The sequence below is a fragment of the Thermoascus crustaceus genome (genome assembly GCF_041956765.1).
Source record: "Thermoascus crustaceus strain CBS 181.67 unplaced genomic scaffold VTN00scaffold_4, whole genome shotgun sequence".
Lineage (NCBI taxonomy): Eukaryota > Fungi > Ascomycota > Eurotiomycetes > Eurotiales > Thermoascaceae > Thermoascus > Thermoascus crustaceus.
In genome coordinates, this window is record NW_027192530.1 from 393,051 (window position 1) to 405,225 (window position 12,175).

Sequence of the window (12,175 nt, forward strand, 5' to 3'; positions counted from 1 at the left end):
GCAATAGCCCGTCAAGTAGGTGGGGACGGCGGTAAACGGACCACGGCCTGGAGGAGGGGGAGACTTGACTCAAATCTTGAGGAAAGATATCCGAACATAAGTGCTCCTGTTTGCTGGACGGTTGCCGTGCCCCATTGTATCTGGTCAGATTAGTGGCATTTTTCATTTCCAAGGGAAGTGGTGCAGACGCTCGCTAAATCCTGACGGACGGAATTAATTCCAAATGACAAATTTAGTGACAAATCCTGGTGTGAAATCAACATATCATCGTCAAGATGGCTTGAAAATGAATACGCCATACGGGAGTAGTCCGTGATGGACAGTGGTGCCGTGCCGGCCACTGTAGATCGCCGAGATCGCCCATCACAGATTGTCAGCTGGCCCAGGATCCAAGATCGGCCGTAGATTGATTGTCGTACCTTGTTCTCCGTACCTAGTACGGAGTAGTCGTAGTGTGGCTACTGCGCTAAGTGATATTTTCGGGTAGCAAAATGGGGGCCGCTGGTTCGCTGCAGCAGTGCAGGTACAAGCCCGGCGCTGCGACTTGCATGGAGCCGTCCCGCAGTCCAATGTATCTTTCAGCTGACCTGGTAGACAACCCAGCTCATGCGAACTCGCGAGGAAGAACAAACACGTTGCTGTCTGCTTTTTCGCCACGCTCACGTCAGGCACGGAGAATTTACTCTTGTTTTCTGCCCAGGCGGGTCCCGGAGAGCGGGTGGAGCGGAGCGGGCCAACCCGCGTGAACCGGTGACTGATCATCCTGTGGCTATACCTCCGAGGTCGCCTCTACAAACGCCTATGACGCTATACCTATAGAGTTCCGACAGCTCCAAGGCAGATCTTCCCCGATTCCATATCACTTGAAATTAAGGGAAATAATATCTAAATACATAAGGAATACATGTCTGATGAAGCCCATTATGTCATTATCCTTTTTCACCCCTAAGCTCTCCTCGTGTTGCCTGGTCTCACCTGCCATCCAACGTTGTTGTACACATCTCCCTGGAAGCCCCAGTCTTCCAGCATAAAGATAGATAGGATGACACAATTTCTTGCAAGTTAATAAAACATATTTGTCTTCTAGCGCAGCCTCGTATAGCGAAATTTTGTGTTTCGAGGACGGAAGTGAAGCTCGAGAATCGCAAATAACAAGACCCTGAATTTGATTCCCCAGTAAATAACGTCCCGCCACAAACGCCCATATCAGTAAGAACATTCAAAGAAATAGGAGATGTTTAGTATAAGAGACAGAAATAAGACATGGACATGTGGTAAAATCAGCTCGTTCCAAACCGCTTCTTCCTGGCTTCGAGGGCAGCGGCATCCTTCTCGTTGAAGGCTGGTCTGCCATTACCATTGCCACCACCGTTTCGGTTGCGGTTCCCATTTCCACCACCAGGGGGACCACGGCGCCTGTTCCCGTTGTTCCTTCCGCCAAAGCTGCGTCTCTTCCCGCCTCGACCACCTTCGTCGTTGTCACGGCCTCTCTTGCGTGGGCGCTCGTTTGGCAGCGCTTCGTCCAAACCCTTGACACCCACACCGAGGTTATTGGTGGTGGTTCCGAAGCGCTTGGCTCTCTGGAGCGCCTTCTCTGCTTCCTCAAGGGCGGTCTTGGAATCTTCCACAATGCCAAACTTCTCAGCGCGAGCCTTGCGCTTCTTTAGTTCTTCCTCGAGTTCGGTCGATTTAAGCCCGATGCTGAAGTCGACCGCGGGCTTCTCCGCAGGTTCAGCGGGTTTCTCTTCCGTCGCGGCAGCAGTCTCGTCTGCCTTTCCAGCCGTTTCCGCCTCAGGCGCACCCGCAGGAGGAGCTCCCTTAGCTTCGACATGCAGGTCATCAGTTTTGGAGGGATCAATGTCAAGTTTCTGGTTCGGAACAGCGGGCGGGTTAGGAACATCGCCCTTGCCGCCGGCTGCGATAGCAGTGGCGCCGGCTTCGGTGGATGGCTTCACCTCATCATCGTCCCAGTCGATGACATCGTCCGCAGCATCTGCTTTGGCTGTGGGATCTGCAGGTGCAGGAGCAGGCTTTGACTGTTTGGCATCGTCCTCCTGAAGGCGCGCAACGAGCTCGGCTTTTTTGCCATTGTGAGGGAGGGAACGAGACTTGAGGATCTCGATAAGCTCAGCGTTCGTCTTCTTGCTGTATTCGGTCGCCATTTTACTTAGAAACGGGAAAGGAAAGGAGGCTAGATAAAGTTTCTGTCAGGCGAGAACGGAGATAGGTGGATCGCGACAGGTCAGTGTCAGATGAAGTGGTTTAGAATCCGTAGGTGCTGTAGGAAGGGGGTTCTGGGGATCAGATCGAGGCAAAGCGCATGATGCGCAAAATCTATGGACAAAGTACAAAGGATAAGAAAGGGGATGGAGGATAATGAAAGCAGATAGTTATGAAAGGACTGAATAGACCTATTCAAAGACGCGTTGATCCCCGTTGAGCGCGACACCAGCAGGCGAAGTTTGCCTGTTGTCCGCAGGGGGCTGGGCGCTATCACGTGAATGAATAGCTGGTTAGTCAGCCTAGATCGGAGGTTGAATCCGTCACCGTCAGTCACCGCCAAATGCCCGGCTGCGGAAGATTACTGTCATGCAGAAAGAGTGATTTGCTGATTCATTCACATGAGAATTCTCTTCAGATATGGGGATTTACAATGTATTTTCTTGTCCTTTTCAAATATGCACTATTCTTCATTGATTCCTTTTAGATTAGTATAAAATACTTGCCGCCTGAAAACATCCACGCTTTACTATTCTCCTTACCGAATTAAAGACGTCTCATAGATTCAGCCTGATCTATCCCAAGTCCTGTACATTTGTTGGGCGATAGCTGAAACTTAGTACTGTATGCTAATATCGTTGAAGACATCAGATCCGAGTGGAAGAGAGGTCAGACACTGCATTATTGGGGCAGTAGAAACCGACGCTAAGTCGCCGGTACTATTAGTAGACCCTCGGGATAGGCTATCAGCGTCTTCCCGATCAGCTCTCAACATGAAAAAACTGCTGGGTGGTACCAAATGCTTGTTAGAACCATAGGAACGTTAGCTAGCTTTGGTAGTGCATCAGTTAATCCTAGATGGTCTAGTGGTCATGATTTCCGCTTGTCATGATTCCCGAGTCAAGTCAAGCGCGGGAGACCGGGGTTCGATTCCCCGTCTGGGAGCACATCTACTCTTTTTCCTTTTGTTTGCTGTCATAATTCAATATATTTTTCCTATGTTTACAGAGTCGGCAGTAATTATTAAACGTAGATGTCATGTTTGGATGTGGCGTTCTGGTGTGCTGTCATGGTGTTCATTTACACATTAATTCGGCATGGTGGGCAGCGGAAGGTAGGGAAGGACACTGTACCTGGGTTGCACTGTTCAGTACATCGACAGAGATGTATGTGGCAGATCAGGATTGGGACCAGAGGGTTTACAATGTCTGGGGTGCGGCTTCGGTCAGGTCTCCACTATATGGAGTATTTGAGAGAATGCCTTTACTAGGTGTTTTAGCCATGTAGTTCTTTGTTTTTAGTTTTATAGCGACAAGCAGTATCTGGACGGTAAGCTTCCTCGACTGCTGTGAGCTGTCCAATAATAATTTCTCATATTCTTTTCTAGAACAAGTTGTAAAGCTTTATGAACTACTTTATCTCTCAGATATGCTATGGAGAACGGGCCACAGGGCAGTGTGCATAATAGGCCAAATTGGTCTTTTCACGACAGCTTTCAGCTCTTCCTTCGGCATATCCAACCGCTGTTGGGACTCAACAGACTAGTGCTCTAGTCTGAAGTGGCAGTAGGCAGGGGTGCCGGGTGTGGCGAAGCTGTATGCACGACGCCACAAGGCCTCCGACTCTACAGTGTACGTTATCTGATCATGTGACTTTTACAGCAGGTACAGCATCTTGAGTAGATGTATTGTTCATTTGGATCAAAGGTTAGGTAGAGCAGTGGATTGTCGTGGTAAAGGGCACGGCTCCGACGCTGTCACTGCCAAAGTCTTGTTCCGGCAGCGCCGGGATTTTCATAAGATCTAGCTTTCATGTCTCGTCAAATTCCTGTGTACATATTAACATACACTAGTGTTTGGCCTAGCATTGCATATATAGTATCTTAAATAAATATATAACTGTATAGATGCAGGATATACTGGAGCCTCCAAGACAGGGACAAGAGGTTGATCGGATCAAACAAGGAAAGACCTCGTTATCCGTTGGCAGGGACGGCAAAACATTAAAGCATTATAAGAGCACTGAAAACAATCCCTACTATGAAAGAGGATGTGACGAGGGTAAGAAGTATCCAAAAATCAAAAAAGTTCTCTCGAACGGGGAATCGAACCCCGGTCTCCCGCGCTTGCTTCCGTGACGGATGACAAGCGGAAATCATGACCACTAGACCATTCGAGATTCGTCGTTGTACTAGATTTCTCGTATATCATACAAAACAAAATCTCTGCAAACCTAAAAAGACTAGCGCAACGATCCCGGAAAGTCAGTCGAAACAGCCATCCACCTCGACTCTGAAGATGAACCTGCAATCAAGCAGAGTTAGATATTGAGAGTGATAATGGAGGTGTGTCGAGTCTCAGCAACATCGAAAGCCGTCTCTTCTATCAGACCAGCGACGGGACATCCCCACTGACGATGGTGGTGCTCCAGTCGCAGGTGAAGAAGAATACGACAGTGACGATGAACCTGAAGCTTTGTCGTCTGTTGAGGGATCTGGAGCTGAATCATTGCCGATGGCTGTCCACCAACCATCGGTCATGTCTATTGAGCACGGCTAATTTAATGTGAATGGCCCTCGAACTGCAACATTCAATATAGCTTTCACACTTGTGCCCGGAAAATAAACATGCTTTTCTTTCTATTCATGGAATCCTATCACTCTAGACTTTTAGTCCATTAGATATTTACTGCAGTGGACTATCAATTTACTCTTCATATTCTTAATACTTCTACTAAATTGAATATATATATATGCATCCTTGGATCTCCTCCCTATTACTATAATTCGACCCTATTCAATTCGATTGAGGTCATACTCCGGTTTCCTAATATCAAAGGAATTATGCCCCTGTCTTCTGCAATCATATCTATCTCCGATCTTGAACACCAAAAAGAGTTAAGCAAACTCATAGCGACTACGAAGGTCTTTAATTACTTTGTCTTCCTTAAGGCATACAAATTTGGTCTTGAGGCCTATTGGAATCACAGTATGGAAGATGGTAAAATTAAGATAAAGAAAGCGACTCAACACCAGGATGGCAATGACGTTCGTTCACTCGCATTGCTATCTTATTGGATTAACTTCAATTAGTACATCACAGCCTCACAGAGGAACTGACGTATGGATACCTGAGATACATTGTCTATATCAGGAATGAACGTAGATTGCTTCAAAATAAGGCCAACATGATGACTAGGTAGAAGAGGCCTTCGAGAAATAACTGTATCTGGTATCCAGGACCTTCACTGTCTCATTGTGATATCATCAGACCTTCTGTTTCCCATTTCTAATTTTATTTCTATCAAGTATTTTCCTTGTATGGTAGCAAAGATATTGCAGGACTCTCTATCTGTCAGACTGCGCGAACCTGGTAATCCGAAGGTATGATGATGAAAGCCCTGATTATTCGAATCTCCCTAACTAACTGACTATTTATTCTTATGGAATTAGGGGTTAAGACCTTCCGAATATTTCTTTATTTAACGATCCCGAGACATTTTCATGAAATATGAAAGGATATAACAAAGGGAAATAGCCGGTTTCGGGTATAGACAGTACGATTCTTTTATTGCAGGGACTATGACCTTCTGCAGATCCGAATCGGCGTGTGCTGACTAGGCTGATAGGTCTCTTAGCATACCACTAGGTTACAGTGGTAATATTCGGCTGACACTATCTTAGCTCCTATTTACATCGATGAACAGACTCTAGATTGGCCACAATTGATGCATAAATACAGACTTCTTGATGAGCATACGGGCTCTAGTGTACCTGCGGCTCGCACCTTGAGCCAGGTATATCTGTTTATTGTCCGCCTACCAGATGATTCCCTGTACCAAAAAGATTCTAAACTGGACGGTCCTGTATTCTGATTGACGCAATTGACACACCCCCATACACCACTCCCGTTCAATTTCACAACACAACACTGTACGCTTACGAAGCCAGCTTAGCACACAAAGGCACCAATTCCGTACAGTGTCCAACAGCAAATATATAGATTACACAAACGTCACAAAGTCAGTATCTTCCTTCCAAGAAGGAATATCCAGAGCTCGATCAGATCGGATACAAGGTGTAGTCTATCCGTTGGCATAGACAGTAAAACACCAAATCGCCAAAAAAAACCTTCACGAGTTACAAAGTATTACACGGACTTGACAACAAATATGAAGGAGATAAGAAGTATCCGAGAAAAAAAAGTAAACGATAAACTCTCGAACGGGGAATCGAACCCCGGTCTCCCGCGCTCGCTTCCGCGAAGGATGACAAGCGGAAATCATGACCACTAGACCATTCGAGATTCTTTTTCAGAATGACGTTGGCAAATCCTTTCACAAAGATGCATTTTGCCACCCATGGGCCATTCAACTGAGCACTCTGTATATTGATGAAACTGTTTCGATACCCGTACTTACTCTTGCCTCTCATTGAAATGTACCAACATATTAATATCTTAATCGTGTTTAAGATAGGAATTCAGCTTCATCAGGGACTTTGCCACCATGAACAACAAATGCATTGCCAAGTTCAAGACATGCCTGTGGAAGTTAGATCAATAGTAGAGTTCTCTTTTCCCTATGGACTTTCTCTGATTCTGTTCGATTTGTACATCATCAGATCATCTACTTCTAGTGGTCATGATTTCTGCTTGGCATCCATCACGGCAGCAAGCGCGGGAGACCGATCCGATTCCCGTCTGGGAAGATTCTAAATACGATTGTCATTACTACTTTTTATGACGATGATTGATCTATATCTTAAACATATAGTAGGGGAGATTGAGCATCTGAATTGTCACTCTAGCTGAGAAGCGGCTATCAATAGAACAAAAGTTGCATCACTATTTGATATAAGCAGTATTAAGATGTCCACAGTAGTTGTGCATACAATCGAACAAAAATCACTTTGGTAGAAACTACCCACGGTACATATATAGAGAATTTAGTTATACTAAATCCATGAATCTCTTAGAGACTTCTTCTTCCTCCTAGATGACTTTGACGGCCATCGTAACATGATCAAAGTATTTCCCGTACCTATGTTTTGTGAACTTTACTAACTCGATCTATTCGAAACGATAATAGGGTCAACCCCAACGCGTTTGGCTTCCTTGTTCAAGGCCTCAATCTCTGCCTCAACGTACGGAATCCCAGTTTTCAGCCTTTCCTCCTGTGCCAATTGCTCGATCTCCCCTGGGTAGTAGATCCGATCGACACCAGCCATCTTGTCGGAATCGATGACCCGTCTGTAGAGATAGTCCATCCGCTCTTTAAACTCTTCCATACTCATAAACAAGTCTGGTTTCAGGGCGATAAGGAAGTGCCCTACGTCTGCCGGCCTGGATGCATCATACGGATTGGTAACATGTCCCGCAAATGCGGAACCAGAAAGCACACCGGAAAAGACATCCATCATGATGGACAACGCGGAACCCTTGGGTCCACCCATGGGAAGCATGACGCCCTCGAGGGCTTTGTTCGGGTCGTCCGTCTGTTGTCCCTCACCGTCGAGAGCCCAGTCTATTGGGATCTTCTCACCCCGTCGAGCGGCCTTGTATATTTTCCCCCGTGCTGCAATTGACGGCGCCATATCCAGAATGAAAGGCTTCTCCTTGCCTGCTGGGGCACCGCACGCGATAGGCGATACGCCCATCAACTTCGAACGCCCACCCCAGACAGGCAGCGCGGGGGAGGAGTTGGTGAAGACAAGACTCATCATGCCGGCGTCAAGCGCCTGCTGGACCACCCATGCAGACATGCCAAAGTGGTTCGAATGCTTCACGGAGACCATCCCGATGCCGAATTCCTTGGCCATCTCGATTGCCCGGGCCATTCCCATGTGCGCCGCGACGAACCCGAATCCGTTCTTCCCGTCCACCTGCGCGACCACCGGAGTGACCTGGTTCAGCGTCGGGGATGCCTTGGCATCCAAGACGCCCTGGCGGATACGTTCCATGTATGATGGGACGCGATTGATGCCGTGGGTGTCGACGCCGCGCAGGTCGGCCTGGAGCAAGCAGTCGGCGACGATGGCGGCGTTCTCTGGTGGTACGCCGTTGCCGATTAATACGGATTGGACAAATTTCCGAGCATTTTCAGCGCTGACATATGACTTCTCCTTTTGCGGTTCCATTGCTGTATCGAAGGGTCCGCTTGACGTACTGGTAATTGAAAGTGATGATGTTGTATATGACTCAGATACGATGCTTTCTTTATGTGAGGTTAGCGTGGAAAAAGAGATAACTACTACAGAAAGGTCTTCCAAAATAATCCTCACTTGGATCTTCCTTGAGTATTTATATATTAATAGTAGTATGTGTCATCGCATGGCAGTTGTCCAGAACCTCCGGCATGCGCCCGACCACACCGGGGCGGATCCGTCCCGACGCCCGTCGGATGTTCCCCGCAGCCCCCCGCATTAGCTATGACGGATAGAAATATACCAATGAGGAAATTTACTGCACAGTTGACTTATTGTTTTTTTCTACATATATCTCTTGTTTATAGCTCCAATTGCCTGCTTTTTTGCGCTGCGAGTCTTTGCAGGAAAGTTCCCCGCTTACAAACGAGCCATATTTTGATTGCTTACCTATGTATCACCCCGTAACTGGTCTAGTATGTATACAGGAGATTATTTTAAGTGCTCAAGCTTTGTATATCTCATTCTAGCCACATGCAGAATGACTTGCATCGAGAATTACCGGATGATCACATCGACAAGTCCTGCTCTCTTGAATATCAAGCGCAAAGTATACCCCTGATACCACGAAGATGGTGACATCGATAGCTGCCTGCGAGGACGGGCAACAGTGCCTAAAACTTAGAAAGCGCGCTTTTACCTGCAACGAGTCGGAGACTTTTATCAGGTACCTTTCCATCCATGTCCCTGTACAAAGTATCCAAGGATACGGTTAAAGATTCCTTATAGTATATACTAGGAAAAATTATTCTTTGTGTTTGTCAATAAATTGAATTAACGGCCATTTGCTACGCAGCTACTTTCTTTATGATCCTTCTGGCATTATTATTATAGGGATTTCAGATAACAGTCCTAACAGGCGCACGCGGGGTATCGCGGAAAGCGGCTGTTTCTCCTATCCCCAGATGTTTCACATCTGGCATGGGTTAAAACAAAGAGAACCTTGGGGTAAGGGAACAACACACCAATCTTTCTCAAACAGGCTCAAAAGGAACATTAAAAGAAATTATTTTCAGCAGCAGTATCTCCAACGCAATGTGTGCCGGCGCTGTTTTAGTTTGTGATTCAGAAGTATGACATGTGTCCCTCATGCACGAGGTACGTTTGTAGTAGAAAACTCATCCTGGGAGTCGTCGGCAAGGGATATTAATTCTAACGAGGCTCCAGGGCTCCAAGGTTCTCAAATTCTGCACGGGCCTGATACGATCTAGCGTGTTATATGTGTTAGTTATAGTGAGAGATCGCTTATAAGCATTCCAAACTGGCCTAAGTTTGTTTTGAGATGTCCGGACTACGGAGTTGACCTCTGGTTGTTTCAGGCGCGTCAATGAAACAGATCTATTCAAACACTTGTCCTCCAGTGTACAGATCCGAATTCCGTGTTTATATCTTCGTGCACACTAAGGGACTAGTTGCAGCCGAGATCGGTTAAGCTGTTTGAACTTCTAAACTTACTATCTTTCACCCAAAGTCAAGCTTTCAGAGACACCTTTTCTTCTCTGAAGTCGTAAACCAATGGCCTGTGCACATTACGACAGGGATATGAATCGACCTTAGTTGGCTGTTTCTCCTCGAAAGCCACAGTTCATCGTAGGCAATACGTTCTAGTTTGAAACTTCCAGGTACAGACAGATAAAGGGCTCATCAATAATATAAAACGCTTCCGGAGGTACTCTCCTAATACCGAAACAAAGTATCGACAAAGAAGGAAACATCTAACAAAGACAATAGCGTCTCTCCTCTTCCTCTTTTCAATAAGGGAAGTTTTAATTTGAAGATTTCTCAGCCATAGAACCAGTATTCCGCCGCGTAGTCAACATCGAAACTCGGGGCTTGGCCCTCGCATGTCGCAGGAGGTGAACCCCCAGCAGTCACGAGACGATAGACTTCCTGTTACAAATGTAAATAGTTAGCTAGCTGCACTCAAGCTCCACATTCCGCAAATAAGATCAAGATCTCATATGCGCCTACCTTAATCCCAACTCCGTCCTTGGATTCGAGTTTCAGCCAAGGGACGTCTGCGCTCTGTTCGTCTTTCGAGGTAGTTGAAGACTGTAAAGGATGTGGAGCAGATACACTTGCGTTCTTGACTGCTGCAGCCCAGTCCTTGTATCCACATAACCTGAGGTCAAAGAAAGGTGTCGTCGGATCGGCAAAGTAGTGCTGCCCAAGGACAAGGCCTCCATCCTTGGACGAGAGGAGTCGACCGAGTGACATAGCCGCGTAGATTACCCCATCAACGGGTAATTGCATGAGTGCTGGCGGAAGCTGGTGAAGGACGTTCGGATATTTGGTAGCGAGGCACGATGCGTCGAAGAGGCTCGCAACTGCACCGACTGCAGCGGGAACAGTGGAAGCATCTGAAGATGAGCATGTATAGTTCTGAGTGCCGCGACCCAGGGCAACGTGCTTCAGCTTCAACCCCTGGGATGGAGCCGGGAGCTGAGGGTTTGAGTCCTGCAGCGGAGGAATAGCGTCGGTGACTGTACAATTTTCGAATCGAATGCCATCAAGTGCGAGGGCGCTGTAAACAAGGGCCACGGTTGTGTGTGATATGTCCTTATTCGTGGGAAGGCTGCGGACCGCTTGGAAAAGAAGTGGAAGGAGAAGGAAGTACATATACATTTTGACGTTCAGATATCAGGAAGACAATGTAGTGATGTTCAGAAAAAGTTGAAAGGGGAGAAATAGATCTGCAGAAAGTACGGGAAACCCGAAAAAATATAGACTTAAATATGAAGAAAAATAAAGAGCTAGAGCGCTGGAAGACAAAGGGCAGGAACAGAGATATGGAAGCTGGGGTATTTCCTCACTTTATATCACGCAGTCATGGAGTGCTTCTTAGGTCATCCGTATCTCCCTAACGTCTATCTTGTCGAATAAGCACCAGGAGTCCCAACAACCCGGTTTCACTCTGACAGGGTAATTCTCCCTGGGTCCGTACGGCTGAATTCACCGAGCATGTCCTAATGCGCTAGTCAAAGCGTTCTGAGGGCCCATTCAGGCTTGACGGGGCCGTGGCGCAGCCTTAGACTGTATGTAGAATGGACTAGCAAGAGGCCTTTAACGATCAAGACCAACTTTATGCTGAAAACACTACCAGTGAGGAAATGTTATCCCCGAATCAGCGTCCGTGCGAAACAGATGCAAGAATTCAAAGTTGATTTATTCCGGAAAGTCTGTATCTGCAGCTTGAGAAGGAAAATAGAGGTCAGTCCCGCCGCATATATGAGCAAGCACAATAAATTCAACCAAAACGGATAAAGCTCTTTGAGCTGCCAGAGCATGATAGATTAGGGTCAAAGCCAGTATCTTGTGGCCTCTGCCAACGAAAAACCATATACTATAGAAGCATTACCAACGCATAGATATTCAAGGCTGAATCGCAGAGGCTGTATAAGCGGCGAGAGATGATTTGTTTCCTACATGCTGCATGGCATGTGAGGAAAGTCCACACGAGGTACTGTACGTGGCCAGCGTCCGCCCAAGAGCCTGTAATAGTTCAAAGGAGCATATTCCCACTGGAAAACAAATCCGATCATAACAGTTCTAAGACAGGAAGCTATTAGCCATGACGGCGTACATGCTCGGCTGCGGCGCAGCACGTGTCCTGGGCGGCTAACTTCGCAGAGAAGGGCTGGGTTGGAAAAAGGTCGCGACCTTAGGATAAAACAGCTAATGCACGAAGGATTCCATGCTGGGAGCCAAGAGGCCTAACCTGGGACTGGGCCCCTGTAGGTATGTGGACACCTG

At 47.0% G+C, this 12,175-nt stretch overlaps 4 protein-coding genes and 3 non-coding genes across 7 annotated transcripts; 1 reads left to right on the forward strand and 6 right to left on the reverse strand.

Moving 5' to 3' along the window:
• Positions 1–1,280: 1,280 nt before the first annotated feature.
• VTN00DRAFT_6735 (uncharacterized protein) lies at positions 1,281–2,162 on the reverse strand (the record flags this gene model as incomplete). The annotated part of the gene is made up of 1 exon (XM_069433404.1): positions 1,281–2,162. One exon carries the CDS (start codon positions 2,160–2,162, stop codon positions 1,281–1,283), a length of 882 nt encoding a protein of 293 aa, XP_069286789.1.
• Positions 2,163–2,248: 86 nt separating this feature from the next.
• On the reverse strand, positions 2,249–2,591 carry VTN00DRAFT_6736 (uncharacterized protein; the record flags this gene model as incomplete). Its single annotated transcript, XM_069433405.1, has 2 exons — positions 2,249–2,490; positions 2,558–2,591. The coding sequence occupies 2 exons, from the start codon at positions 2,589–2,591 to the stop codon at positions 2,249–2,251; spliced, it is 276 nt and encodes a 91-aa protein (XP_069286790.1).
• A 481-nt stretch (positions 2,592–3,072) lies between these two features.
• VTN00DRAFT_t119 lies at positions 3,073–3,165 on the forward strand. The gene has a single exon. It is a non-coding gene; the product is annotated as a tRNA-Asp (tRNA).
• A 1,144-nt stretch (positions 3,166–4,309) lies between these two features.
• Positions 4,310–4,398, reverse strand: VTN00DRAFT_t129. Its single transcript has one exon. It is a non-coding gene; the product is annotated as a tRNA-Asp (tRNA).
• A 2,037-nt stretch (positions 4,399–6,435) lies between these two features.
• Positions 6,436–6,524, reverse strand: VTN00DRAFT_t128. The gene has a single exon. It is a non-coding gene; the product is annotated as a tRNA-Asp (tRNA).
• A 755-nt stretch (positions 6,525–7,279) lies between these two features.
• VTN00DRAFT_6737 (uncharacterized protein) lies at positions 7,280–8,356 on the reverse strand (the record flags this gene model as incomplete). Its single annotated transcript, XM_069433406.1, has 1 exon — positions 7,280–8,356. One exon carries the CDS (start codon positions 8,354–8,356, stop codon positions 7,280–7,282), a length of 1,077 nt encoding a protein of 358 aa, XP_069286791.1.
• A 1,848-nt stretch (positions 8,357–10,204) lies between these two features.
• Positions 10,205–11,047, reverse strand: VTN00DRAFT_6738 (uncharacterized protein; the record flags this gene model as incomplete). The annotated part of the gene is made up of 2 exons (XM_069433407.1): positions 10,205–10,312; positions 10,394–11,047. 2 exons carry the CDS (start codon positions 11,045–11,047, stop codon positions 10,205–10,207), a joined length of 762 nt encoding a protein of 253 aa, XP_069286792.1.
• Between the last annotated feature and the right edge of the window lie 1,128 nt (positions 11,048–12,175).